Here is a 25,364-nt window from a genome sequence, read left to right on the forward strand (position 1 = left end):
TGTCTCTCCTGCACATTCGCTCACTCCAGGTGTGACGTGGGCAGGATCCTAAGATGACAGCCTCTGAGATTGTGTTTTCTCATCCACTGGACAGGGGAGGCTCTGGGGCCACACCCCTTGTCTGAACCCGCCGGGGCCCGATGTGTTTTAGAATTCAGAATTTTTCAGGGTTTTGAAAGGTCAAATAGTAACACAGAATGGTAATGGAGAGAATGCTCTTCCACATTCCTCCTCAGTGGGGTGTGGGGCAGCACCCCATAATCAACCACATTCATCGTTCTGCAGCAAAGCCCGTGGCGGCTCCATCATGTGGAATGCACCAGGACCATAAGCTTCGTGGCACTTTGGGGTAGGGTTTGCTGCCAAATCCCGTCAGGTCAAGCTTTATCAGTAAGTGAGTGATGGAAAAAGCCATCAGTTTTCAGATGCTTTTGGGTTTTGGAATTGCAGACAAGATTTCCTAGACCTGGAAGAGTATCTGCTTCATAAGGTTATTGTTTGCTGAAAGCATTAAATGAAAAATAATGGTTGTGAAGTCCTTAACACACTACCTGGCCAATAATGATGATAAATATTAACCCTTGCTGCCCCTGCTTCTCTTCTTCTCTGTCCTCCTTCGTAATGGTGCCTGAACAGTCTTTTAAGGGACTTATTTAACACATGGAGAAAGATGTTTTAATTCACATATATGACTGAGGATTGTTGAATTTTGTTACCTTGTTTATACTATTAACAATTCTCCTTTACTACATAGCTTTGCTTAGCTGTGTCAACTTCAGCCTGACTCTGTTTAAATTACCATCAAATCTAAATTATTGAAGTCCTTATTAATGAGGTTTTAAAGTGAACAATATCCAAATTCTAGGTATAATTCCATTGTGATCTGTTTCTTCCATGAGTTCATGCCAATTTTTCCCTCTTTTGATGTTTCTAAAATACCCAGAGAAATCACTAACTCAGAGTTCATGATTGCATTTGACAATTTCCTTTAATGATCAAACATTTTCAGTTCCCTTTAAAAATTCTCCACAATTTGGGGTGCCTGGGTGGCGAAGCTGGTTAGGCGTCCGGCTGTCGGTTTCTGCTCAGGTTGTGATCTCAGGGTTGTGAGATCAAGCCCCGAGTGGGGCTCCCCACTCAGCATGGAGTCTGCTTGAGGCTCTCTCTCCCTCTTCCTCTGCCCCCCTCCCTGCTCTCGTTCACTCTTTCTCTCTCTCAAATAAATAAATAAATCTTAAAAAAACATTCTCCAAAATTCATGTGTGTTCTTAGGAGCAGCCCAAGTGACCCTTTTGTCCAAGTGTAAGATTCTCTTTGTGGATATAAAATGGTCATCCTGTGACATGTGCAGGTCTCTGAGAGTAACTCAGTTTTTCTCGTGATTGGTACTGGATTGGAGAAGAAAATTATTTCCAGGACTGAGAAATACTTCCGTCAGTTATTTACCTTGACTAGCAGTCGATGTACTTCAGTAGCTAATGGTTCTTTACCATTTTGTTTTATTGCTTCCCTCTTCTGTTTTCCCAAATGTTTTCCTCAAATTGTTTTAATTCAGCATGTGAAACATGGCATCAAATTGTCAGCATGATGTATATGTTTATTTTCTAAAGCAAAATGATGTAAATTGGTTAAGCTGGCTATGCCTCTCCCCAGCCCCCCATAAAAATCAGAATGATTCAGAGTCTTTTTAGTGCTTTTGTCTGCCTCTTCTACCCTGTAATTTTTTTTCAATAGCTGTTCTCACTATTTAAAAGCCTGAAATCAAGCATATAGCTGGGGTCTTGTGTGACTCATCTTCAAGTAAAATTAGGAGAAAATGGATTTCATATATTGTCTTAGAAATGTTTCTGAAGAATGGGAGATTTACAAATTGATGAATCTGTTTGTTGAGGAGGCTGTGCACCCCTGGACAGTTGCCTTGGTTAAACACACACTCAGCGGTTGAGTAATACCCACGGGGAGGCCCAAGGGTGGGTTTAGGCGGGGCCTGGCAAATTCGCCGTTTCAGGTCGACTCCTACTTTCTGAACCTTGCTTTTCTTGTTTACCTTGTTGCTGTTCATTTTGACTCTCCTGTGTTTGCAATTCTCTGTAGAATTCAGGACACCACCCACACTTTTTCACTAAGTCATTTCTGCTTGTTCCTTGCTTTTCTGCTTATAGCAAAACCAAGTTCTCTTTTTAAAAGCATTACCAGATCTTGGGAGTAGGGTTTCTCAGGCTTGGCACTATTGACATTTCAGGCTGGATAATCCTTTGTCGTGGGCCCATTCTGTACGCTGTAGGGTATATAGCAGCATCTCTGGCTTCTGCCCACTAGGTACCAGTTGCACCATTTCCTCCCTCAATTTGTAACAACCAAAGATGCCGCCAGACAAATGTCCCTGGAGGGTAAGATTATCGCCAGTTGGAAACCGCTCTCCTAGAGGAATGCCCTACTGTTGGGTTCCTAGGAATTCTAAATGAGCGTAGATGTTATTTAGCCTTGAAATTTCAGTACCTTTGTAACAGGTGTTTTTGAAATAATGATGTCTTGCACAATGACAGAAAGTTGCGACATTTTCAGATTTAGTGTGGAATTTTGAGGCAAACATTTTTCTCTTACTTTTAGATGTTTCCTAACTGCTAATCCTGTGGATGAGAAATGATTATGTACAGAGAGGACATGATCATGTTTGATTTCTATGTCATTTCTTAAGTTAAAGACAATTCATACAAGCTCAGAAATGTTTATCTAGACAGCTCTTTTGTTCTTTAGGCACACATAGGGCTTTATTTCCTCTGCTGGGGTGTTTCTTGGTTCAGTGGCTCTCTGGGAACCGTGGGGATCCAGCCTGATGCTCTAAAGGACCTGAGGCGAGCTCCACACACCCCCCCCACTCCCTCATCTGATCTAATCATTCTGCTCTCTTCTTAATCCTACAATACACTAAATCAAACATTTACCTAGAAATTTTGGCAGACTCCCACTGACATTTCATTGCCCCAAATTATGTTACATGGCCACTCCAGGTGACAGGGCCATCTGGTAGAGTGAAAAGGTAGAGATTTTGGTTCTCCCAGCATCACAGTGTAGTAATATCCTAGGATGGCCATAACAAAGTACCACTAACTTGGTGGCTTAAACAATAGAGGTGTGTTGTCTCCTAGTTCTGGAGGCTAGAAGTCTAAAATCATGGTGGATTGGTTCCTTCCGAGGCTGTAAGGGAGAATCTGTTCCAGGTTTTTCGCCTAGCTTCTGGTAGCCTCATGTAGTCCTTGGCTTATGGATGGAATTCTCTCTGTATCTTCACATTATTTTCCTTCTATTTGTGTGTGTCTCTGTGTCCACATTTTTCCTGTTTTGTAAGGACACCAGTTGTATTGCATTAGGGCCCAGGTCTGTAAAGACTCAATTTCCAAATAAGGGCACATTCTGAGGTACTGGGGGACTTGAACATACCTCTTTGTTGGAGGACCCAATTTAACCTGTAGCAAAAGTGGACATGCACAAAGGTGGAGGGAGTGGAGACAGCCAGTCAATAGGGTTGCCCAAACAAATGGATAAGAAGGAAGGAAAATTTGATTGATATTTTATTCCTGGTTCCCGACAACATAGTTTATATATTTCCTCAGTAAAAGTTATAGCTTGAATAAGGAGAAAAGAGTTTTATGTCCAAAAGGCACTGGTCCTTAAGTGACCCAAGTGGCTCTTCCTCAGTTTAGAACTCTTGTGCTTCCATTTGGTTTAATCTTAGGGCAAAAGTGCCTCTCTGGTGAAATCAACAACTACTTGTCCTTGGCAAGTGAATTAATTCTTTTAGGGCATTATGACTTCACTTCCAAAAAACAGGCTGCTTGTTGTTGAAGTATAATTTACTTCCATGCCTTTTTATTTTATGAGGTATGTTTTCTTTACTATAATCCACCCCCCCCATTCCCATCCCTGGCACATTTTGTCCCATGGAATATCAGGGATATGTTAACAGATGATACTAAGAAAAAGAAGAAAAAAAATAAAAAGATTACTGATTCTTTGGAGTTCTTGGTGTTAAAAACACAACCCATCTTTACAGTTTTGGCAAGACACGTATATTCACCCAGGCACCCATTTGATGTTCCCAAGAACCGAGTCAGATCGGGATGTTAATTTATTTGAATAAATCTATGTACATTTAGCTCTGGAAAAAAAAAAGGTGCTGTCACATGTACCGAGACCCAACTAAGCTCCGTTCTTTGTCGCCTAGAATGTGGAGAGCTTCTCAGCTGTTTGCTCCTCTCTGGACACAAGAATTTTTGTCAGGGCAGTTTGTAGGTTCTGCATGGTTCAGCCATCTCCATACTAGTGGTTTACAAAGTTATACTATGCTGAGTCTTCAAGTTCCGTGCAACCCTCTTGGGTCCCCTCGGGGTGAGGATCCAGGAGCAACCCTTTCACCTTTGATTTAGCACATTGTCCTGTATTTGTGCTTCCCAGAAAGATTTTCAGTTGAAAAACAGGTTCTATGGGCTGCCAGTGGTTTGAGAAACATGACACAGGACAATTCCTGCAGGGCCCCTTTAACTCTTTATGACAAAAGCTTAGGACCGACTCAACCAACATACTGGGGTAGTAATACTGATGATCAGAATGAATGCAGTGTGTTGAACTTCAGTTGGGTGTGCAATACTGTGCTACTCACATTATCTCAGTTATCATCTGATCGTCAAAGCAAAGATGCTGAGTTTCAGAGAGGTTAAAGTACTTGCTTCAGTTCACATGCTGGTGAGGAGTAGAATGGGCGCTCGAGACCAGGACTGTTTGACTCCGAAGACCCCGTGCCACAGTCCGGTCTCCATCAAGATGTCCTCTTCTTTCTTCAGGGTCATTAAGACTCCCTTGGTTTAACTTCCTGTAGGTGCCTGAGGGGTCATCTTCAAAATGGAGTCTTTACTGATCAGTCTCTATGGAAGGCATTGCTTTCTTCGGGGAAATACATACAGATAATGTAATATCTGTAAATGGCACCCCCCTCCCCCAAGTCAGTATCTTGGGGTGTTGTTTGATGGATGTTGTTTTGTAAGTTACTTTGTGTATTGTACCAAGATTCTTGCATTAAGATCACACCTATTATCAGTAAGTGCCGATGGTAGGAAATAACGACCTGAGGTTCTCGGAGGCTCTTACTCTGTAATTAAATTTGAAATTTCCTTGGAGAATATAATTCCTTGGATGTGGTACTAAGCAGCTTGCCATCAAATAGTTGATTTCAAGTACCCACAGCAGTATAGAATTAATTGAATTACAGGCCTGGGACCTTGAGAGCCATGGAAGCACAGGATTAGAGCATTTAGAGATCTAATAGTATAACATTCCTGATTGCAGCCCTTCAGTCCACTCCATAACACTGTTTACACATGGTTGGCCAATTTCTTACCATCTCCAGTGACTGGGAATCCACTGCCAGACATGGGAAGATGCTTAAAATATGAGGTAAACACAAAGACATAAAATTGCAAATATAGTATCTCAACTCTGTTTTAACAGTGCATAAAAATAGATTTAAATATAGAGCAGGAGGGAGAGAGAGAGAGAGAGAGAGAATCTTAAGCAGACTCCATGCCCGGCATGGAACCCAATGTGAGGCTTGATCTCACAACCCTGAGATCATGACCTGAGCTGAAATCAAGAGCCGGACATAACTGATTGAGCAACATAGGCACCCTATTTGAAAACATTAATAGTTGTTCTCTCTGGGTGGGGATTATTTCTTTTTCTTATTTATACTTTATAAAATCCTTAATGAATCTTTTATAGTGGGCATGTATTACTTTGTAATTATGGGGACCAGGAGAAATTCTTCCTTATACTGAAGTGGAATTATTTCTCTGATTTATATCTGTTAGTCCTTAAGCTCTGAGGGCAACTCAGAACAAACCTTATTATTCTTCCATATAATAGGCTTTCAAAATATTTGAGGATGGCTTGAGTGTCTTCTTGCTTTTAAAAATGGTTATTGATAGGAGTGCCTGGCTGGCTTAGTTGGTAGAGCATGCAGCCTCAGGGTCATGAGTTTGAGCCCCGTGTTGGGCGTGGAGCCTACATAAAGAAACAAAACAAAATGGTTTTTGATAGATAAGCAGAATTTTTTTAACTGAAATTGTAAACCTAAAACCATCAAGTTATTTCAATTTAAAAAAATTATTTTTAAAGATTTTATTTTATTTATTTGAGAGAGAGAGAGAGCACACAAGCAGGGGGGAGGGGCAGAGGGGGAGGGATAAGCAGACTCCCCTCTAAGCAGGGAGCCTGACATGGGGCTCGATTCCGGGACCCTGAGATCAGGACCTGAGCCGAAGGCAGATGCTTAACTGACTGAACCCCCCAGGTGCCCCAAATTATTTCAGTTTTGCAAGAATGGTACTGAGTATTATGTAAATATCTATTTTTTTCTTTCCCTCTTCTGAAACAAACCATCAAAACAAAACAAATTTATCACCCCAAACTTGGTGTTTTTATAGAATTCAGCGTTTCATGAAAACTGGATTTGGTAGAATCAATTTGATTATTCTCAGAGCGTACCTGAGGTGTTTGGTAAACTAATGTTCTTGATTAAAGGAATATCAGGACAAAGAAAAACTTCAGGAAGGGATGGAAGCATTGGGCAGGTGAGGGGTGTGTGGAGGGAAGTGGGGCCTTTAATGGAGAAACTGTGATTTCATTTTGTAGGAGAGGAGGTAGCAATCAGATCCTCTTGCCTTCTTGTACGTAGAGTTGCTGTGTTAAATTTGACCTCTCAAATGCTAAAATGATAACATCACTACTTAAGTACACAGCACAGAAATAGCATCACCGGAGTTTGGTGCATGAGTAACCAATATTCAATGGAACATTTAAAAAAAGCTTGAAAAATTATCTTTATGCACTTGAATTCCTGATAAATTTACTATCAAAACTAACTCACTGTATAATCTTTAAACTACTATATCTGGTGGAAGAGTTTCTCCAGAGAATGACACTTACATAGGTTTAAAAGCATTTTCTGTCTGAACTTTTTTTTTTTCTAGCTAAGCTTTGAAACTCCTAAATTAATGGCAGTTTTAGGGGTAAGTCAATATGATCCATAAAATTTCTCAAGTAACCTGTTTAAGGAATTATATAAAAATTAAAAATACCAATAGAAATATTTTATTAGATAATGAATGCATGTTTATTTCAAGGGGAGGCAAAGACAGCTATCAAATTACCTGTTTTTTAATTTAATTTTTACAAAGAATCTGGAAGTTGGTGTTATAAATAGTTATGTTGCTTGGGCTGAGCACTAGATTTTAACACTTTGTTGCATTGAAAACAAGGCTTATCCTTGTCTGTTTCTTTGTTTCCAGATGGTTTCCCAGCTTGAAGCCCGAATATCTGAGCTTGTGGAACAGTTGGGAAATGAATCTGGGTTTCACCAGAAAGCTCTACAGAGAGCCCAGAAAGCAGAAAACAAGTTGGAGACTCTTCAGGGTCAGCTGACACACCTGGAGGGAGAGCTGGTTTCTGGAGATGTTTTGCGAGATCACTTGAATTTTGAGAAACAAAAAGTAATAACCTGACGGTATATCCATGGGTAGAAACATCTGTTGCAGTGTAAAATTTTACCTGAAAATATTCCGAATTTTATAGTATTTCAGTAGAACGGTTACGTCTGAGAAATAAGGAAATGTCAAGGAACAACAGATACTGTTTTGGGGGATCTTCCCATTCTTGGGGGCTTTCTTGAGTCAGATTAATCCAGTTAAACTCATCATACATGAGACCCTGATGATTTGAGGGCTAAGGTATGAATAACACACAGGTCTTGATCATAAAATCTCATAAAAGCCTTGATCATAAAAGGCTCTTGATCATAAAAGGGTCATCATTCAATAGAGGAGGCCGACATTCTAGTAATTTGCTGTGACGGTGAAGCTGTATGTGTTGTAAGAGATGGATTGATTGATGAAATGCTGTAGGAATTCAGTGAAGGGAATGATGACTTCTGGATAAGGGGAGGATTTTTACAGGGGAGAGAATAATGCAGTTCATCCTTGGAGGAGAAGTTGGATTTTAGTGGAGAAGGTGAGCAGATCCTGTAGGGCCAACAGGTTGAGCAAGGGCATGAAAGCTTGTAGGTGCATTGTTAGGTCAGAGTGCAGAGTGATTGTTCCCAGTTGGCTGCAACACTGCACCCTTGATGGGGTTGTGGCAAGAGAGAAGACTAGATTTATTTGGATTAGGAAGATTCTTTATTCTCTGCTTTGTAGAATATGGAGCCTAATAAGTGACTTTGAGTGTTGTGATGTTTTGGAAAGAGGACGTGATGTCCCTGTGAAGCTGAAGTTACAGTAGGGACAGACTCAGAAATGCTAATGGCGCTAGCCCCGTGGGCAAGAAGGAGAATGGAGTGAGAAGAGGAGGGGACCCCCCCTTCTAGTAGAGTGGTGAACAGAGGCCAGTTTGCACTGGGTTGAAAGGTGAGTGAGAGGGGAAGGCTAGAGATGTAGAAAGAGATTCTTAGGAAGTCTGATGAGCAGGGAGAAAAAGACATGTAGCAGGAGGACCAAAGAAAGGTTTTATTGGATGGAATGGGAAGGTACATGTTTGTGGGTCCCAGGAGTCTGCATGGGAAGAAAAGGACAAATGGGGTTGGAATTTGGCATGAAAAACACGCTTAGGTTAAAAAATCCGCACCCTGGAGACTCGTTCATGCTCATTTTTCTGTACTTAAAAAAGCCGAGGAAACATCTTGCTTGCATTGAGGGTTGGCTAGGCAAAGATGTGTAAGGGGTCTGTGGGAAATCCTAGTCTAAGTGGATGGGACAGGTAAATGAGGACACAGTAATTAATTAATGGAAATAGGTATAAAATTCAGCAGGAACTTGGGTAAAGTTCCTATTTCTGTGTGAGGAAATGAGCCCTTTTCACATAGGAGGTGGCATTCATGAGAGGCTTTAAAGAATGAGTAGGAATTTGTCAGGCAGAAGAGGTGGGGAAGGGATTCAGGGTACAGGGAACAGCAGGAAGGAGGAGGGAATGGAGATGTGCCAGACTGCTCAGGAGACCAGTGGGGCACGGGGAGACTGAACATGGTGCGTGGTGAGGCCAGAGGCATGACGAGACTCTACAAGCATGTAGGAATAATTGGCATAGAGAAGGCTAATTTCCCAAGGCTTTATCCTTTGGGTAACAGGACCCTGTAGAAGGTTTTAGAGTAAAAGAAAGTGAAAGAAAGAAAGGGTTTTGAGTCTCTGAAAGCAGACTGGCTCTGAGGACCTAGAGACTTAAAGGCAGAGAGCCCAGCTGAGGGATTCTTAGAATAGTGCAGAATGGAAGCTAATAAATGTTTGGACCAAGTAGTGGTTTTATGAATGAAGGGGTAGATTAGAGATATTGGGGAGGGTGAAGGGTATCTGAAAAAGGTGTGTTTGTTGAAATTTTAAGTTTGAAAGGACATGTTGCCCCTGAATACAATATGTTGCATTGGAAGAAGCCTGACTGCTGGACTGTCCACCTAGATGTCCCACGTATGCCTTGCACTAAACATATTCCAAATGGAAATGATCACCTCTCCACAGATTTGCCCCCTCCTGCCTCAGGGATGATCAGGTCATCTGCCTCCAGGTGTCCAAGCCAAAAGCCCCAGAGTCATCCATAATGCTTCCCTCTTTTTTTTTTTTTTTTAAGATTTTATTTATTTATTTGACAGAGAGAGGTAGCGAGAGCAGGAACACAAGCAGGGGGAGAGGGAGGGGGAGAAGCAGGCTTCCTGCCGAGCAGGGAGCCTGATACGGGGCTCGATCCAGGACCCCGGGATCATGACCTGAGCCGAAGGCAGACGCTTAATGACTGAGCCACTTAGATGCCCCAGTGCTTCCCTCTTTTTAAGCAATTCCTAAACACTATAGTTTCCATCTCCTTAAGATATCTCAAATACCCTCTGCCCCCAACTCTGTATTTAGTGGTAGTGCTTTGACTCAGAGCATTATGGTCATTTGCACGGACTCCAGAAGCAACCTGACAGCTCCCCACTGTGCTGGGGAGGTCTTAATAAGAGGCATGTCTAGTCTTACCTTTCTCCATCTTAAAACTGGCCAGGTGCTCTCCGTGGCCCTTAGGCTCAGCTACAGATTCCTTCTCACCATGGCTGAGCATTGTGTGACCTGGCTAGGTACCCCCTCCAGGCTTCCCATCACCCTGCCATCTCTCCAGCCCACGGTGGCAAACTGAAGGCCTCTGCGGACCAACAGGGCCCTGCAAGGGTGTGGGGGGATTGAGTCCAAAGATACCCATGTTCAAATTTGTAAAAAAACCCCACTTACCTGGCGCAAAAAAAAAAAAAAAAAAAAGAGAGGGAGAGAGCCCCCTTAACATCCCATATTGCACATTGCTGTTCTCTCTGAGAGAATGTTCTCCTTAACTCCTTCACCTGGTAGTAGCTGTCCCTTGACGACTTGGCTCCAATAATCACTTCCTCTGGGAGTCCCTTGGAGGCTTAGTTTTCCTTCAGGCAACATGTGTCTGTGTCTGTCACAGCACTTAGGTTTATTATCTTAACTTTTTTTTTTAAGATTTATTTATTTATTTGAGAGAGAGCGTGTGTGCAGGGGGGAGGGGCAGAGGGAGAGGGAGAGAGAGTCAGCATCGAGCCCATCATGGGACTCAATCCCATGACCCTAAGCTGAAACCAAGAGTTGGACGCTTAACTGACTGACCCACCCAGGCGCGCCCCCCCACCGCCCCTTTCTTCAGTTTTTAATTCATCTTCTCCTGTCAACTCCAAGATTCCTGAGGCCAGGGGAAATTTTTATTTTCTTTTTTTCTGGGTTTCTCCAGCACTTAGGGAAGAATTAAATAAATAGTGTTTAAATTATGAAGAAACATAATAAAAGGCAAAAATTTTAGGTAGATTGCTGTCTCTTCCCTTTTTTTTTCATTGTAATGACTCATTAATTTTCGCTGAGACTGTGCGAAAAGAACTCTCAGTTATGAAAGCGAATTATGTAAACAGATTCCGTCCCGGTGACTATTCTGTAGATAACCACCTACAACATGCACATCCTAGTGAGGGGGATGGGTGTGTAAACAGGAAAATCTAAGTTGTACAGAGTTGAGATTTAGATACAGGTCATTGAGGTTCACACTGAATAGAAGATATCTAGGCTAATCTGTGACTCAAAGAAACAAGCTGTACAGTAAATCCTTCGAGTAACCCTCGCTTTCTGAGGCACAGCCGAGGTCCTTGAAATGGGCACTTGTTCTGTGGGGTGTTGGCTTTGTCCTGTCTTTATCCCTTTTTGCCTGTTATAGATCTTTGCATGCTAAGTGGATGGGTCACCTGTAGACACAGCAAGAGAGGCTTTATACCCCCATGTGAAATGTACTGATTCTATTTACAAAACAAACAATAGCAGTTATTTTCCTTTCATTCACAAATGTTAGAAATGAGTAATTCCAGGGGCGCCTGGGTGGTTTAGTCTATTAAGTATCCAACTCTTGATTTCAGCTCAGGTCATGATCTCAGGGTCGTGAACTGGAGCCCCATGTGGGGCTCCGCACTGGGCGTGGAGCCCACTTACGTTTCTCTTTCTCCCTCTCCTTCTGCCCCTCCCCCCCACTCGTGTACTCACTCTCTCTCAAAAAAAAAAAAAATGAGTAATTCCAAGGGCAGAGCTGATACAGCATTAAAGATTTTATTTATTTATTTGAGAGAGAGAGAATGAGAGAGAGAGAGTACGAGAGGGAAGAGGGTCAGAGGGAGAAGCAGACTCCCCGCCGAGCAGGGAGCCCGATGCGGGACTCGATCCCGGGACTCCAGGATCATGACCTGAGCCGAAGGCAGTCGCTTAACCAACTGAGCCACCCAGGCGCCCCCTGATACAGCATTAAGAAGTGACAAATTGATGGGCGCCTGGGTGGCTCAGTTGGTAAGCGTCTGCCTTCGGCTCGGGTCATGGTCCTGGGGTCCTGGGATGGAGCCTCACAGTGGGCTCCCTGCTCAGCAGGAAGCCTGCTTCTCCCTCTCCTACTCCCCCTGCTTGTGTTCCCTCTCTCACCGTGTCTGTGTCTCTCTCTGTCAAATAAAAAAAAAAAAAAAAAAAAAAGAAGTGGCAAATTGATGATGTGAGAACAAAAGAAGCAACCTATGGTCTTATAGCATAACACAGTAACCCATGGTCTTGTAACACAGCCAAAAAGCAATATTTTGCTATGACTGTGCCTCCCAAAGAAGAGATTAAATTTTAGATATGCCATTCAGCAAAATTTGGAAATATTCACAATTTCATCTTGATGACTGAAAGTATAGATAGTTCTGGGCTTCACACTGGCATGCTTCAGTCATCAGGAAATTATACTTATTTAAACATATAATTGCCTCAGAGATGCCAGATAGATGAGTACTTACTGCAATGTGAAGCAAGTTTCAAAGAGAGAACCCAAATCGTGAAGTGATGATGCAGAAAAGTCATTGATTGGTTCACTCATCCAGCAAGCATCACTCTGGCTGGCATGGCCAGAAACCACAGAAATCAAATGGAGGATACAAAAAATACTGATTCAAAGGGATACATGCACCCCGATGTTTATAGCAGCATTATCAACAATAACCCAATTATGGAAAGAGCCCAGATGTCCATTGACTGATGAACGGGTAAAGAAGTTGTGGGGTGTGTGTGTGTGTGTGTGTGTGTGTGTGTGTGTGTGTGTGTGTGTGATGGAGTATTACTCAGCCATAAAAAAGAATGAAATCTTGCCATTTGCAACAACATGGATAGAACTAGAGTGTATTATGTGAAGTGAAATAAATCAGTCAGAGAAAGGCAAATACCAAATGATTTCACTCATGTGGAATTTAAGAAATAAAACAAATGAACATTAAGGGAAAAAAAAGAGAGGCAAACCATAAAACAGACTCTTAATTATAGAGAACAAACTGAGGGTTCCTGGAGGGGAGGTGGGCAGGGAATGGGCTAGATGGGTGATGGGTTTTAGGGAGGGCACCTCTTATGATGAGCACTGAATGTTGTATGTAAGTGATGAATCACTAAATTCTACTCCTGAAACCGATATTATACTATATGTTAACTAACTAGAATTTAAATTAAAACTTGGAAGAAAGAAAAAGGAAAGCAAGTGGAGGAAGATCCTAGAACAGTTTTGTAATGCTAACCTGTTCAAATATGAACCTTTACTTCCTTGATATAGCTCTATTTTACAATGTTATTCCTTAAAGTATGATACATTAAAAACTCTTAAAGACATGTTTTTTTGTATAGGATTCTAACTTAAAAAAGCAAAAACATTGTCCAAGTGTGTTTGTATGGCAAGAGCTTTGATTTTGGAGTGACTGGAATGGTGACTGTTGTAATTTTTTTTTTCACATTTGAGGCCAGGGCCCACTTAGGTGGGAAAAATTGCCATGGAAGTTTTGTGAGTGAGTAGATCTCAGGGGTTGGATTAACCTGGAAGAGGCATCATGGTATCGGCAAGTAGTCAAAACAGAGACATGTGGATGTAGTCAGGATGGTGCCAGATTTGTCCCACGGTGGGGTGACGAAGAGTGTCTAATGTTAGGTTGAACATCAAGATCACTGACAAGGAGAGTCAAGTGAATTTGGACAAGAAGCAGGACATGGAACTGGCAGGGTGGTTCAGGAATTCATTAGCAGGCACTGGGGTCCTGGGCTGGGCTACAGACTGGGTTTAATGAGACCTATCTGTAAGCTTGGGATCCTGTGAGATCACCTGTTAATTTTGTTTTTGTGTCTCATTTTAATTTTTGTTCTTGGGTTTAGTATCTTAAATTTCTGGATCAGCTCTCAGAGAAAATGAAATTGGACCAGATGGCTGCTGAACTTGGCTTTGACATGCGTCTGGATGTAGTTTTAGCTCGCACGGAGCAGCTGGTCCGTCTCGAGAGCAACGCAGTCATTGAAAACAAGACTATCGCCTACAATTTACAGAGAAAGGTAGGGGATATTGAAACTTGCTTGAGAAAAGGAATTGCAGAGAGACTTAAATACTGAAAAATAATGTACCCCTCCTTTCTATTTGCCACTGTAGTTAGGAAACATACAAATACATATTTAGAATTTGAATCTCTGTTTCAAGTTTGAGGGATGGTAAGTATATCACCTAAGGTTATGTGTGACTGTGAGTAATAGAGACCCCAAATAAAAGTGACTTAAATGACTAGAAGTGGCCCCCTCACCTCACATAAATTTCTGGAGGGAGACGGCTCAGGTTGAGTGTGGCAAGTCTGCTCTGTGAAGTTTTCAAGGAGCCCAGCTGATTTCAGCTCATTAATCTCCCATCCCTAGGGTGGTCCACATCCTGATGGTTAAAATGGCACCTAGAATCATCATGTCTGTGTTCCAGACAGATTTTGGAGAAGAAAGGGATGAAGAAGAGGGATGCAAAAGAGCATGTGTGAGCTGTCTTTTGACGGGAGGCTTCCAGAGTTTTCTATGTAAACTTGTATTTATATCCCACGGTTCTGATGGCTGAAACTAGCTGCAAGGGAAGCTGGAAACTGTAGTCTTTATTCTGGGTAGCCACTTCCCTCACTAAGAAACTCACTGTTTATTCTTAAGGGAGATGAGGGGAGCTGGGAAACATGTAGCAGTCTCCAACTGGATAAACTCTCTCTCTCTCTCTCTTTTTTAAAAGATTTTATTTATTTATTTGACAGAGACACAGCGAGAGAGGGAACACAAGCAGGGGCAGTGGGAGAGGGAGAAGCAGGCTTCCCTCGGAGCAGGGAGCCCGACGTGGGGCTCGATCCCAGGACCCTGGGATCGTGACCTGAGCTGAAGGCAGACGCTTAACGACTGAGCCACCCAGGTGCCCCTGGATAAACTCTCTTGCATTGGATAGTAAAGTGAGGAGAAGAGCTAATTTTCCACTCACTCAAAAGAGGAGAAACAGTTTAGATGAAATAAATGAATGAGTGGATGAAAAGGATAAAAATATAATGATTAGTTATATAATTATTGGCATTGGTGAAAGAGCAAAACACAGATGTGTTCTTGTAATAGTTCTTAGGAGAAAATTCTGTGGTGGAATTATAGTGTATAGGCTGTGTAATGAGTCACATCTGGGATCCCAGTTTGGTTCCACCAAGCTCTGTGACCTTGGACAAATTACATACCTCTCTGTCTCTGTTTCCTCATATTTAAGATGGGGATAATATCTTCCTCATGAGCTTGTTCATTTTTAATAAAATACATGTTTAAACTCTTGGCTTATAGACTGTACTCTATTCACATTTGACCTCTTCTCCATTTACTGGATTTTTAGGAATATTTTATTTAAAAAAAAGCAGATAACCCTGTTACCATCAGAGACATTGAATTAAGCTATAATTCTTTGGGTTCTCCTCAGAGAATGGATTTCTTCTTCTTTATCCAACACCATTCCTTCTTAAGTATTGTATAATTTTTAAAATTACCAGTGTACAGAACTTACCAGTGTAATTTTGCAGTAGAGTGGAATTTGACGTGAAAAAGCTCAAGGAAGGGAATTTGGCTAGAGAAACACAAAAAGGGCTTTGTTAAAGATGGATCTGGGTATGGACTATGCTGTCATAGACAAGCCTGCGTTTCAGTCTGCCCTTCACATCTCTGAACACTTTACAAATGCAGAGTATATAATTAGCGAAAATGCGACAGTCTTCAGCTCTAACATTCTAGAATTCTACACGATTCCAATTCCCAGTGTTTGCAATGGATGAAGGAGGTTTCTGTACTTAATATTCTACTCACTAAATGTGACATTTGAAGCCTAGGAGGATTTCCTCCCCCCTTAGAGTCCATAATATTTTTTTAAAAACCACCATAATTTCCTTCATCAAGTTTGACTGTGAGTGATAAGTGCTGTTTGAAGAACTTGTTCTCTGCTTGGTTTGTGGATGGCATAGGCCAGGCGTATAATAAAGATACCAGTGAACTAAAACCTTCTTGATGTCCCTTCTATTTCAAAGATTTTAAACATGTAAACAAAGCTTTCTCTAAACTCTCCCTGGTATAGCTTAATTTAAAAATATATCAGCTCTCATGTTTGGTGTTGCTCAGTCTGGTTCTAAGGGATTGAAATTAGCCAGTCTAGGTTTTTGGTACTAACCTGCACTCTGGCTTCCTTTAGAAAAGACCAGTGTAAGTATAGTTGCCATGGGGTTGTGGAGAGGATTTTGTCTCTCTACCCTATTCTGATCTTGATAAGCCCATTGTAGTAGTTTTAAAAGTAATTTTATGTGTCTATTATGCTGTACATACTGTGGGAGGGAATCAGATGTTGAAAGCCTACTTCTCTCTGTGTCTTCTGTGGCTCTTTTGTCTCATCCTTTGCAGCTACAAAATTAATTCTTGGAAAAATAGGAATAAAATATGCAATCGGGAAAAGGAATCCAATAACCTTTTTTGGTGGTTTACAAATTAGTTTTACTGAAGTGTAGATAAAGATCAACATGATCTGAGTGATTCATTTATATTTACTGACTGTTCAATGATTATTTAAAAAAAAAATCCCTGTTTGTATCATATCAGCTCAGGACTCAGAAAGAAAGGCTGGAGAGCAAAGAACTACATATGAGCCTCCTGCGGCAGAAAATCACCCAGCTGGAGGAGGAGAAGCAGGTGCGTTTGGCCTTGGCTGTGGAGAGGGATGAGACCAATCTCACCCTAAGAAAGTTGCAGAAGAGGGTGGAGAGGCTGCAGAAGGAGCTGAGTGTGTGTCGAGAAGCGAACACGGAGCTCAAAGCCAAGCTGGCTGAGCTGAAGGCAAGTGCTCAGCTTGGTTCCCTTGTTGCTTTTTGCAAGGTACCCCTTTAGTTTATGTGAAAGAGTAGAAGTCTCACAACAGACACAGCAGAAGAGAAACAGGGACAAAAGCTTCCTCTGGTTTTCTGGAGTTGTGGGGGAAATGCAAAAGCTACACAAATCAGCATATTAGATCATTGTAGAGTCTCCTCTATAGTTGAACCCAAGCCATGGTTGTTGCTGCGTGAAAAGTCCATCAAAAAAGGGTGATGTCGGTGGTGGGGGGTGATGAAGAAGCCACTTCCCATGATGAGCACTGAATAAGATGTAGAAGTGTAGAGTCCCTATATTGTACACCTGGAAGGAATAGAACACCGTGTAGGAACTATCCTGGAATTCAAAGAAAAAAGAAACGAAAGGGGTGATGTGACATAGAGAAAATATAAGCATTTCTTCGAAGTGTGGTATTTGGGATCATGTAGGGAGCTATCACGTGGGAATCTGCTTAGGAAGAAGTGAGCAAATGAGCACAGCCGTTCACTGAGAAGAGTCAGGCAGGCAACAGTGTTTCATGAGCTTGGTGAGATGCCTTATCCCCGGAAGGGAGGAAGGTACTCAGATCAGGGCAGTGTGCTTCCTGGATTTGAAGAGAAGAAAGGAATGACAACTTAAACAAATTTAATCAGAATCTTTAAATGTCCTGTATGTGTGCCCCCTGGAAAGGGTATGTAACTTCATAGGCACCTATCACTTCTGGCAGATATGCGTGTTGTGAATACAAGTGTGAATAATGTCCTGGCTCTTTGCAGATGAGCGCTCTGGACTGGACTTCTGGAATGTTTCTGAATCTGGAAACAGACCAAGAGGGAAAAGGAACCTGGCATTAAGCTAGCACTTAAATATGTATGGTGGGGACAGTATTTTAGGAAATATTTCCTATTGTATTCTTTTCTTCTGAGTCATTAGCTCTTTTCCCCTGAAACCCTTCTGAGTTGAGGCTTATTTCCCTCCAGGAGAAAAAGGGCAGACACAGGCCAGGGGAGGGGACATATTTAAAAATAAGGAAAGCAGGAAACAAGGGAAAGCATCTTCTGATGGGATGCAAAAACTGAGGAGCAAATATTGAGGTAAGTATCTTCCACACCCCCTCACACCTTGAGACTGATCTTTGGGGGGGTGTTGGGGTGGGGGTCCACAAGCCACTGCTCCCCACCCTGGCTGGAAGGGGCTGCAGGGGTGCTGAGGGAGCATCTGTGTTGTAAAGCCAGATTTTCAAATGTCCTGTGGTGGATACAAAGTGTTTCTGGGTGGTACATGACAGGGCATTATATAATGGTCAGTCCTGAAGTGAAAAATGGGTTCCCTTTAGATTTTTCTTCCAATTCTCCCCATTGTCAAGGAGAAAATCTTAATCAGAAGTTATGTCTTTACTACTATTATTTACTACTTTACTACTATTATAGCCTTGGGCCCGGGAAGAATCTGTTCTATTCATTGGCTTCCTCATGTGGGGGGAGAGATGAGAATAATTCCCATAATTGGTGTTAAATAGGCAGGTGGCAAAGCATAGACTAGGAATGATAAATAAAGTGAACTCAGATTTCAAAACGGGGAAGTAAATTCGGTCCTTAAAAAAGGGACATGTTTCACTGTAAGCATGTGTCAATGGAATTCCTCAAAGAAATCTGTGATAGGAAGGAAGCGTAGATAGCACTGGGGATTTTCACGCACCGAGCTTGCCGAACTCCTCAAAGCCGGAGGAGAAGAGAATGACATGGAGCGGTCTGGGTGATTGCTAAGGGTGACGAAGTGGGGGGGACATTGGGGAGGCCTGATGCCTGATGGCTTCCCAGAGGAAGGACCTGAGTGAGGATTTCCTCATAAGACCACAACTGTGTTTCGGAAACAAGGTGCGGCGGTGCTGGTAGGTACCGTGTGAGTTGCTTCTTTTCCCTAATTCCCTCCACCCTGCGGCTGGAGACATCTGGTCCCTACCAACAAATTTTCCCCTTCTCATATAGTGTACTTTTCTGTCCTTGGGAGAAATTAAGAAGCTTAATTTAAAAAGTCAGGGTTGCCTCAACCTTGCTGTGTATTTCACTGCTAACCTCATTGTGAAATCTACACAGCTTCCGGCTGAGCATCTCTTCTCGTAACTGGGTTGCAGCTGTGCTTTTTCTACCCTGCCCATCCCCTTATCATCTCAGAGCCCCTTGCTTCCCCTGAGACTGGAGGCCTGCCTTGCTTTTGCCAGTTTCTAAGAACTGAGCTTCCGTCTCCGAATGACCTGGGCTGGGCCCGACGAAGGGCTGTCAGGACTCAGTGACATTAACTGGCAGGTTCCAGCTAGCTCTCCGCATCTGGCCAGATACGGTACAGCTAAAATAGAATACTGTGGTGAATGAATATACTATAAAGCCGGGTACAAATATTCGTTGCCATTGTAGCTAATTTTATCACTCCTGAGGGTGGCAGTTTGTACTGTGGGGCTGGAGGAGCCTTTAGAATTACCACACACCTCCAGAGCCTGAGTAAGGTTGGCCTGCATGGAGCATGGCAGCTCACAGTCTAGCAGCCAATGAGGTGATGATGGAACAAGGGATTCCCCATTGGCAACGTCCGGGAACAGGGCCCAGCACCTGCTGGGTGAGAGTGGAGAAAGAGTGGCTTTGGAAGTGGGGCAGCTCCTGGTGAATGGCACCTTGGAGGTGTGGGTCTGAGGAGGGCATCTTCCAGGCTACGTGTATTGAGAGTAGTGCTGGGACCCTTAGCCAAGACAGCCCTATAAGCTGGAGATGGTGCTGGGGAGAGAGGAGCCCACACTTTCTGTAGCAGAAGGGGGAAAACAGCTGGTGGAAATTGAGCCCTGTATCTGAGGAGTATGTTTGGTCGCAACAACATCTGCCTCACATCTGCATTGTATTTCGCCTGGATGATTATAATTGTCTGCAAGTGGTCTTTCCACTTAACCTTTCACAGGCAAGCCTGATTCTTGTAATTAAGTTTTGCTCTTTGGGTGACGTGATTATGCAATGTGTCGTTCTGGTGATAGTGTCAGGTTTACCAGTTTCTTCTTCTAGTGTCCGTGGGGTAAAGCAACATTTTCAGGTGTGGGGCACATAGCTCTTGGGACACATAAAATACTTCTAGGTGCTGCATGACAGGTCACTATATAATGTTCAATCAGGAGGTGAAAAATGGGTTCCCTTTAATTTTTCTTCCAACTCCTTCACTATCAAGGAGAAAATCTTAGAGGTTATTATGTCTTTATGCCCCTAGAACATTTACTAGTCTACATTTTAAATAAAGAATAAGCCTTAAGCTCAGGGCTGAGTACAAGCCATAGTACCTAGTTTTACTGTTTTGTTTTCATTGTACAGTGGGGTTTTTTTTTCTTCTTTTTAAAAAAATTTTAATTCTAGTATAATTAACATATAGTTGTATTAGTTTCAGTTGTATAATATAGTGATCAACTGTTCCATACTGACTCAGTGCTCCTCATGGTCATTGTACAGTGTTTGCTTTATTGTTATCTTCCAGTTGTGGCAAATTCTACTGAAATCATACAAAATTCCTTTTCATAGAAATAAATTCAGGTAAGTTCAAAAGATGGTTGAGTTAAAGAAAAAAAATGATGACCATAGGTGATATGTGGATATGGCAAAAATTGTGGACGTGGAATCGGAGAAATTGAAGTATACATGAATAGATTGAAGAAGGGGATGATCCCAGTGATAACCAGATGCAATCAGCAGGTGGACAGAAGCTCGGTCAGCTGCTGCTGACACCATGCTTGATGTCCAGAGTCAGGGGGCAGTGGCAGAAGAAGCTGGGCAGCGGGCAGGGGCCAGATCACCCAGGGCCTTGTGTGTCTCCTAAGATGCTTGGACTTGTCTTCTGGGTCCTGGGGAGCCATTGCAGACTTTCAGACGGGAGAGTGCAATCATCAGGGAAGAGACTAAAAAGAAACAGAAACATGGAGCGAGAGCAGGGGGTCTCCAGAATGAGGCTGTGACCGATAGCCTCAAGTGAGGCAGTAAGGTAGAGGGGGAACGGCCATCCACTGCGCTTGGCGTTGGGCACCTATGACTCAAGCATGTGTATTGTAGATTGCACGCGGTCGTGGGTGAAGGCGTTGAGAATAGGCCAAATGCCAGAATGCTAAGGGATGAAGGAGAAGTAGAAACAAAAGTCAGTGGCCTGCTCTTCTGGAATACTTGGATGGAAAGGGGAAGAGTTGGGAGAGTATATAAAGTGGGCTTGTGTGTTTATTTGCTTTATTTTGCATAAAGAGATCCACTTTTTTTACTAGCTAAGGTTATAGGAAAGGTATAGGAGAGGTGGGATTTGAGTGACTCAGGAATGACTCAGGCCCTTCACCACGAACATGGGATGCTAAGTCTGCCTTCCGCTAGAGAACAGAGATCTCTCTAACTTACTGAGTGAATGCTAACTTCATGAATTTTTCTCTCATAATTTTGGAGGCCAGGAGCCTGACAGCAAAGTGTTGGCAAGGTTGATTCCTTTTGGGGAAGATGAGGGCCCATCCGCTCCATCCTCTCTCTGGGCTTCTGCTTACTGCCTGCACGAGCGGGATTCCTCTCTGCCGACACCCTTAGGCGACTGTCCCCTCGTGTGTCCCTCCTTCTCTGTCTCTTGTAAGGACACCCACCATTGGTTTTAGGGGTCACCCTATTCCCGGATGATCTCATCGTGAGATCCTTAACCTTAATGATACCTGCAAAGGCCCTTATTCCAAATAAGGTCACATTCTGAGGTTCTGGGTGGACACGTATTTATTTTTTTGGGGGGGAGGGACACAGTTCAGCCCACTACACTTATTAAATTAAGAATTAATTTCACCATTTATGGAAGGTCGATATAAAAGATATTAATTTGAGCTACATTCCTATACCTTAAAAAATTCAGGCCATAAAATTCACCCTTTTAAAGTGTACAGTTCACTGGCTTTTTTTCTTAAGAGTTTATTTACTTATTTGAGAGAAAAAGAGCACAGGCAGGGGGAGGGGCAGAAGGAGAGGGAGAAGCAGACTCCCCACTGAGCAGGGAGCCCAACACGGAGCTCAATCCCAGGGTCCTGGGATCATGACCTGAGCCGAAGGCAGACGCTTAACCGACTGAGCTGCCCCCACAATTCACTGTTTTTAATACATTGATGGGGTTGTGCAGGCATCACTACTTCCTAATTCTAGAACATTTCCAGTACCCCCCCCCAAAAATCCCATACCTATCCCTGTTACTCCTTATTTTCCCCTTCCCCAACGTCTGGAAACCACTAATTTATTTTCTGTCTTACGGATTTTCCTCTTCTAGGCATTTCATATAAACGGAATCATAATATGTGGCCTTTTGCCTTTGGCTTCTTTCACTTCGTCTGTTTTCAGTTTTCATCCATGTTGTGCACATATATATTTCATATATATTATATCGTAGAGGGAGGGAGGAGGGGAGAGAGGGAGGGCTACAGGGAGACTGATTGATTGATTTTAAGGAATTGGCTCATGTGATTATAGAATTTGGCAAGTTCAAAATCTGCAGTCTAGGCTGGCAGGAAGAGCTAATGTTGCAGTTCAAGTCTAAAGCCTGGATTCTGGTAGAATTCCCTCTTGCTAAGGGAGCATCACTTTTGTTCTGTTCAGGCCTTCCATGGACTGGATGAAGCCCACCCATGCTATGGAAGGGAAATCTACTTTTACTGAAAGTCCGCTAACTTAAATGTTAATCTCTCCCCAGGACACCCTCACAGAAATACCCATGTTTCACCATATATCTGGGTTCTGTGGGCCAGCCCAGGTGACGCATAATATTAATCATCACAATTCCTTTTTATGCCTAATAATATTCCATCGTTTAGCTGTACCACACATTGTTTATGCATTTGATGGACATTATGATTGTTTTCACTTTTTGGCTGTTATGAGCAAGGCTGCTAGGAACATTTGTGTGGAGTTTTTGTGCGCATTTCTCTGTCTGTTGCAAAACCATGCTTGAAGACCTTGACTCCTAGGTTGTCCCAGTCTCCCTTTTTAAGACTCATGCACTACATTTCCCCCTGAATTCTCAACCAGGAAAGTGTAGACCTTTCCAGATAACTATTAAATTTTAAGTTGGCAGGCAAACATGATTACTGTAGAAAATCTCTTTTGGAAAGAATAATATTCTTTTATAGATTACCCTCCCTGTGTTGAGTCAAAATAATTTTAGTATAATATTGCTTTCATATATACAGACTTAACACTGTATAAAAATTTCTTAATCTTGCTACATTTTTTAAAAAGTGGTCAACAGATTTTTTTCATCATTTTAAAGATTTTATTTATTTATTTTAGAGAGAGAGAGCACATGAGTTGGGGGCGGAGGAGCGGGGGGGGGGGAAGGGGGGGGAGAGAATCTCAAGCAGACTCCCCGCTGAGCACAGAGCCTGACAGGGGACTCGATCCCATGATCCCGAGATGATGACCTGAGCCAAAACCCAGAGTCAGCCCAACTGACTGAGCCACACACGCGCCCCAAGCTTGCTACATTTTTACCACTGTAAAATTCGGACCAATTGAGAAAGCAAAATGAGGTGTAAAAGTCGAATTGAAAACATTAACGATATTAATTCAATGTGCTAGATTACGTTATTTCACTAGTTACCATTAATGAGAAGGTGTAGTATCAATTGCTTGTGGCCCAGGTTCTTCTGAAGTCTGGCATGCCTGTGGTTTATGTTGCCTAAGGACACCCTGTGCTTTAACTGAATGCTGCAGATATGTTGTTTGTACACACTGACATAGTTTGGCCTTCCCTTGGCATGAACACATTATTATTTATGTGTTAACTCCACCTTTGCTCTTTTCTCATTAACCTAGAATAATTAAAGTAGCACTACTAATTGACACAAACGTAGGTCTTTGCACAAATGCAAATGCAGGCACTGAAATCATGTGGAAGAACTCCAGAGGATCCAGAAAATGCTTTGTGTAACTCCTATAACACCAGTTGCTTCTCAGCCTGCGTCGGTTATGATTAGTTTCAGCTAAATATATTAGAACACCCCTGTAATAACAGTGGCTTAGACAGAAGAGATGTTTATTCCTCTCTCACAGAAAAGAAGACATGCCGTGCTTAGCAGGATGCCTCTGTGGTCATCAGCAATCCTGGCTTGTTCTTCCTGCCTCACTGTTCTAGTAATAGCTTTCATCCTCAGTGCTGCTTCCTAACACAAGCTAGCTGCCGGGGCTACAGCCTCATTCCAGCCACCAGCGAGGAGGAGATGCGGGAGGACACCCTGTAGGCCACTTTCCAGGAACAATACAATGCTTTGTATCTCCATTGGCCAGAACTTAGTCCCTGGGCCTCCCTTAGATGAAGTCAGCTTGAGAAATGGGTCTATTCTGGGCAGTAAGAACAAAAGAAAGAATGATATTTGGTGGAGAGGTTATCAGCTTTCTGTCCGTACCCCGTGGCCCAATTTTAGTAGGGAGCTGTGCCCCCAAATCAGTAGTCAGATAACCAAAAATTAGTGAAAAGCCATTGTTATCTTCATTGTAGTCTCTCAAGTAAACACCAAAAGGAATAACATTCTTTAGCCAGCAGCAAAGGTCTCTCCCTCTTGCTACCTCTCTTGATCATCTCCCGTGCAAGACAGCTACTCCCCATGCTCCTTCTCCACTCCAGAACTTTCTCCAACCTGGTCAGTGCAGCCTTTCTTTATATATATTTCTTGTAACCTACCATCTTGGGCTCAATGGATCTCCAATAGTAGATTGGGATTGAGTTTGAGCTCTCCCTACTTTGAGTGTGTGCCCCAAGCAGAACCTTCAAGGAAGAACTTCTTGGGCTGTAGAATGATGGTAGTGGAGGTGTGTTCACACTGCCAAGCTGAACACCTTCCTCTCTTTTCTGCTTCAGTTTCCTTCTGCTGAAATCCTTGTGGCTGTCTTTAGGAGGAGGGGCACAGCATGTATTTGGGCCACAGGGACAGTCTCCCACTTTGCTGTCCCCCTGTCTTCAGGGCACCTGCTTGCAGCGCCTAGCTCCTGCAGGGTTGCATTTTTCAATGCGGCTTCTCGAAAGCTCTCCAGTTAGAGAATTTAAATCCTCTGGGGGATTCAGCCTATCAGATTTTAAGTTCAATCACCATCTCTTTCAGGGCCTTGGGCCCTTTTAACACAAGAGAAAATTGTTTACCAGATTTTGACTTTTTTTTCCGCTCAAGGAGTCTGACACTAGATAGGGTGTTCCTTGGACGTAAAGGCCACTTGGAGCCTTCTCTATCCCTGCTGGAGTCTGGGTGGCACATCAGTCTTGTTGATGACCAGTTCTGCCCCACTGGAAGACCATTAGGAGCACAGGCTCTTGCTGAACTCTGGGCTGGATTCGGGAAGCTCCTTCCGGAGGATTAAGAAACCCACTTAGCCATACCCCACTTCCAGGAATCTCGTTTGTTGGGTTTGATTTAGGACCCCGAGGTCTCTGTCATCCCCTGGCTTTTAGTTCTGTTCTGGTGGCTTGGCTCAGAGCTCCATGGCTTGCCTTTGCCCCCCAATAACAAGAATTGAAGCAGCCTTTAGGATTGTGATAAAGTCTCATACTTTTCAGAAATTTTTGGCTATGAATTCT

The 25,364-nt window shown here is 42.8% G+C and overlaps 1 protein-coding gene across 5 annotated transcripts in view; it reads left to right on the forward strand.

The window, feature by feature from the left end:
- Nucleotides 1-25,364, forward strand: part of CCDC170 (coiled-coil domain containing 170) — a 106,621-nt gene that overhangs the window by 63,908 nt on the left and 17,349 nt on the right. For 4 of the 5 annotated variants that reach the window (XM_025866337.2, XM_073894094.1, XM_025866338.2 and 1 more), the window contains 3 exons: nt 7,344-7,544; nt 13,776-13,949; nt 16,524-16,757. In XM_025866337.2, the coding sequence (XP_025722122.1) occupies nt 7,344-7,544; nt 13,776-13,949; nt 16,524-16,757 (609 nt within the window). The remainder of the gene's footprint in view (nt 1-7,343; nt 7,545-13,775; nt 13,950-16,523; nt 16,758-25,364) is intronic. The other variant, XM_073894095.1, reaches the window with a different exon arrangement.

Source organism: Callorhinus ursinus, unplaced genomic scaffold (assembly GCF_003265705.2).
Source record: "Callorhinus ursinus isolate GAN/ISIS: 27379988/994484 unplaced genomic scaffold, GSC_fseal_2.0 scaffold6, whole genome shotgun sequence".
NCBI classification, from domain to species: domain Eukaryota; kingdom Metazoa; phylum Chordata; class Mammalia; order Carnivora; family Otariidae; genus Callorhinus; species Callorhinus ursinus.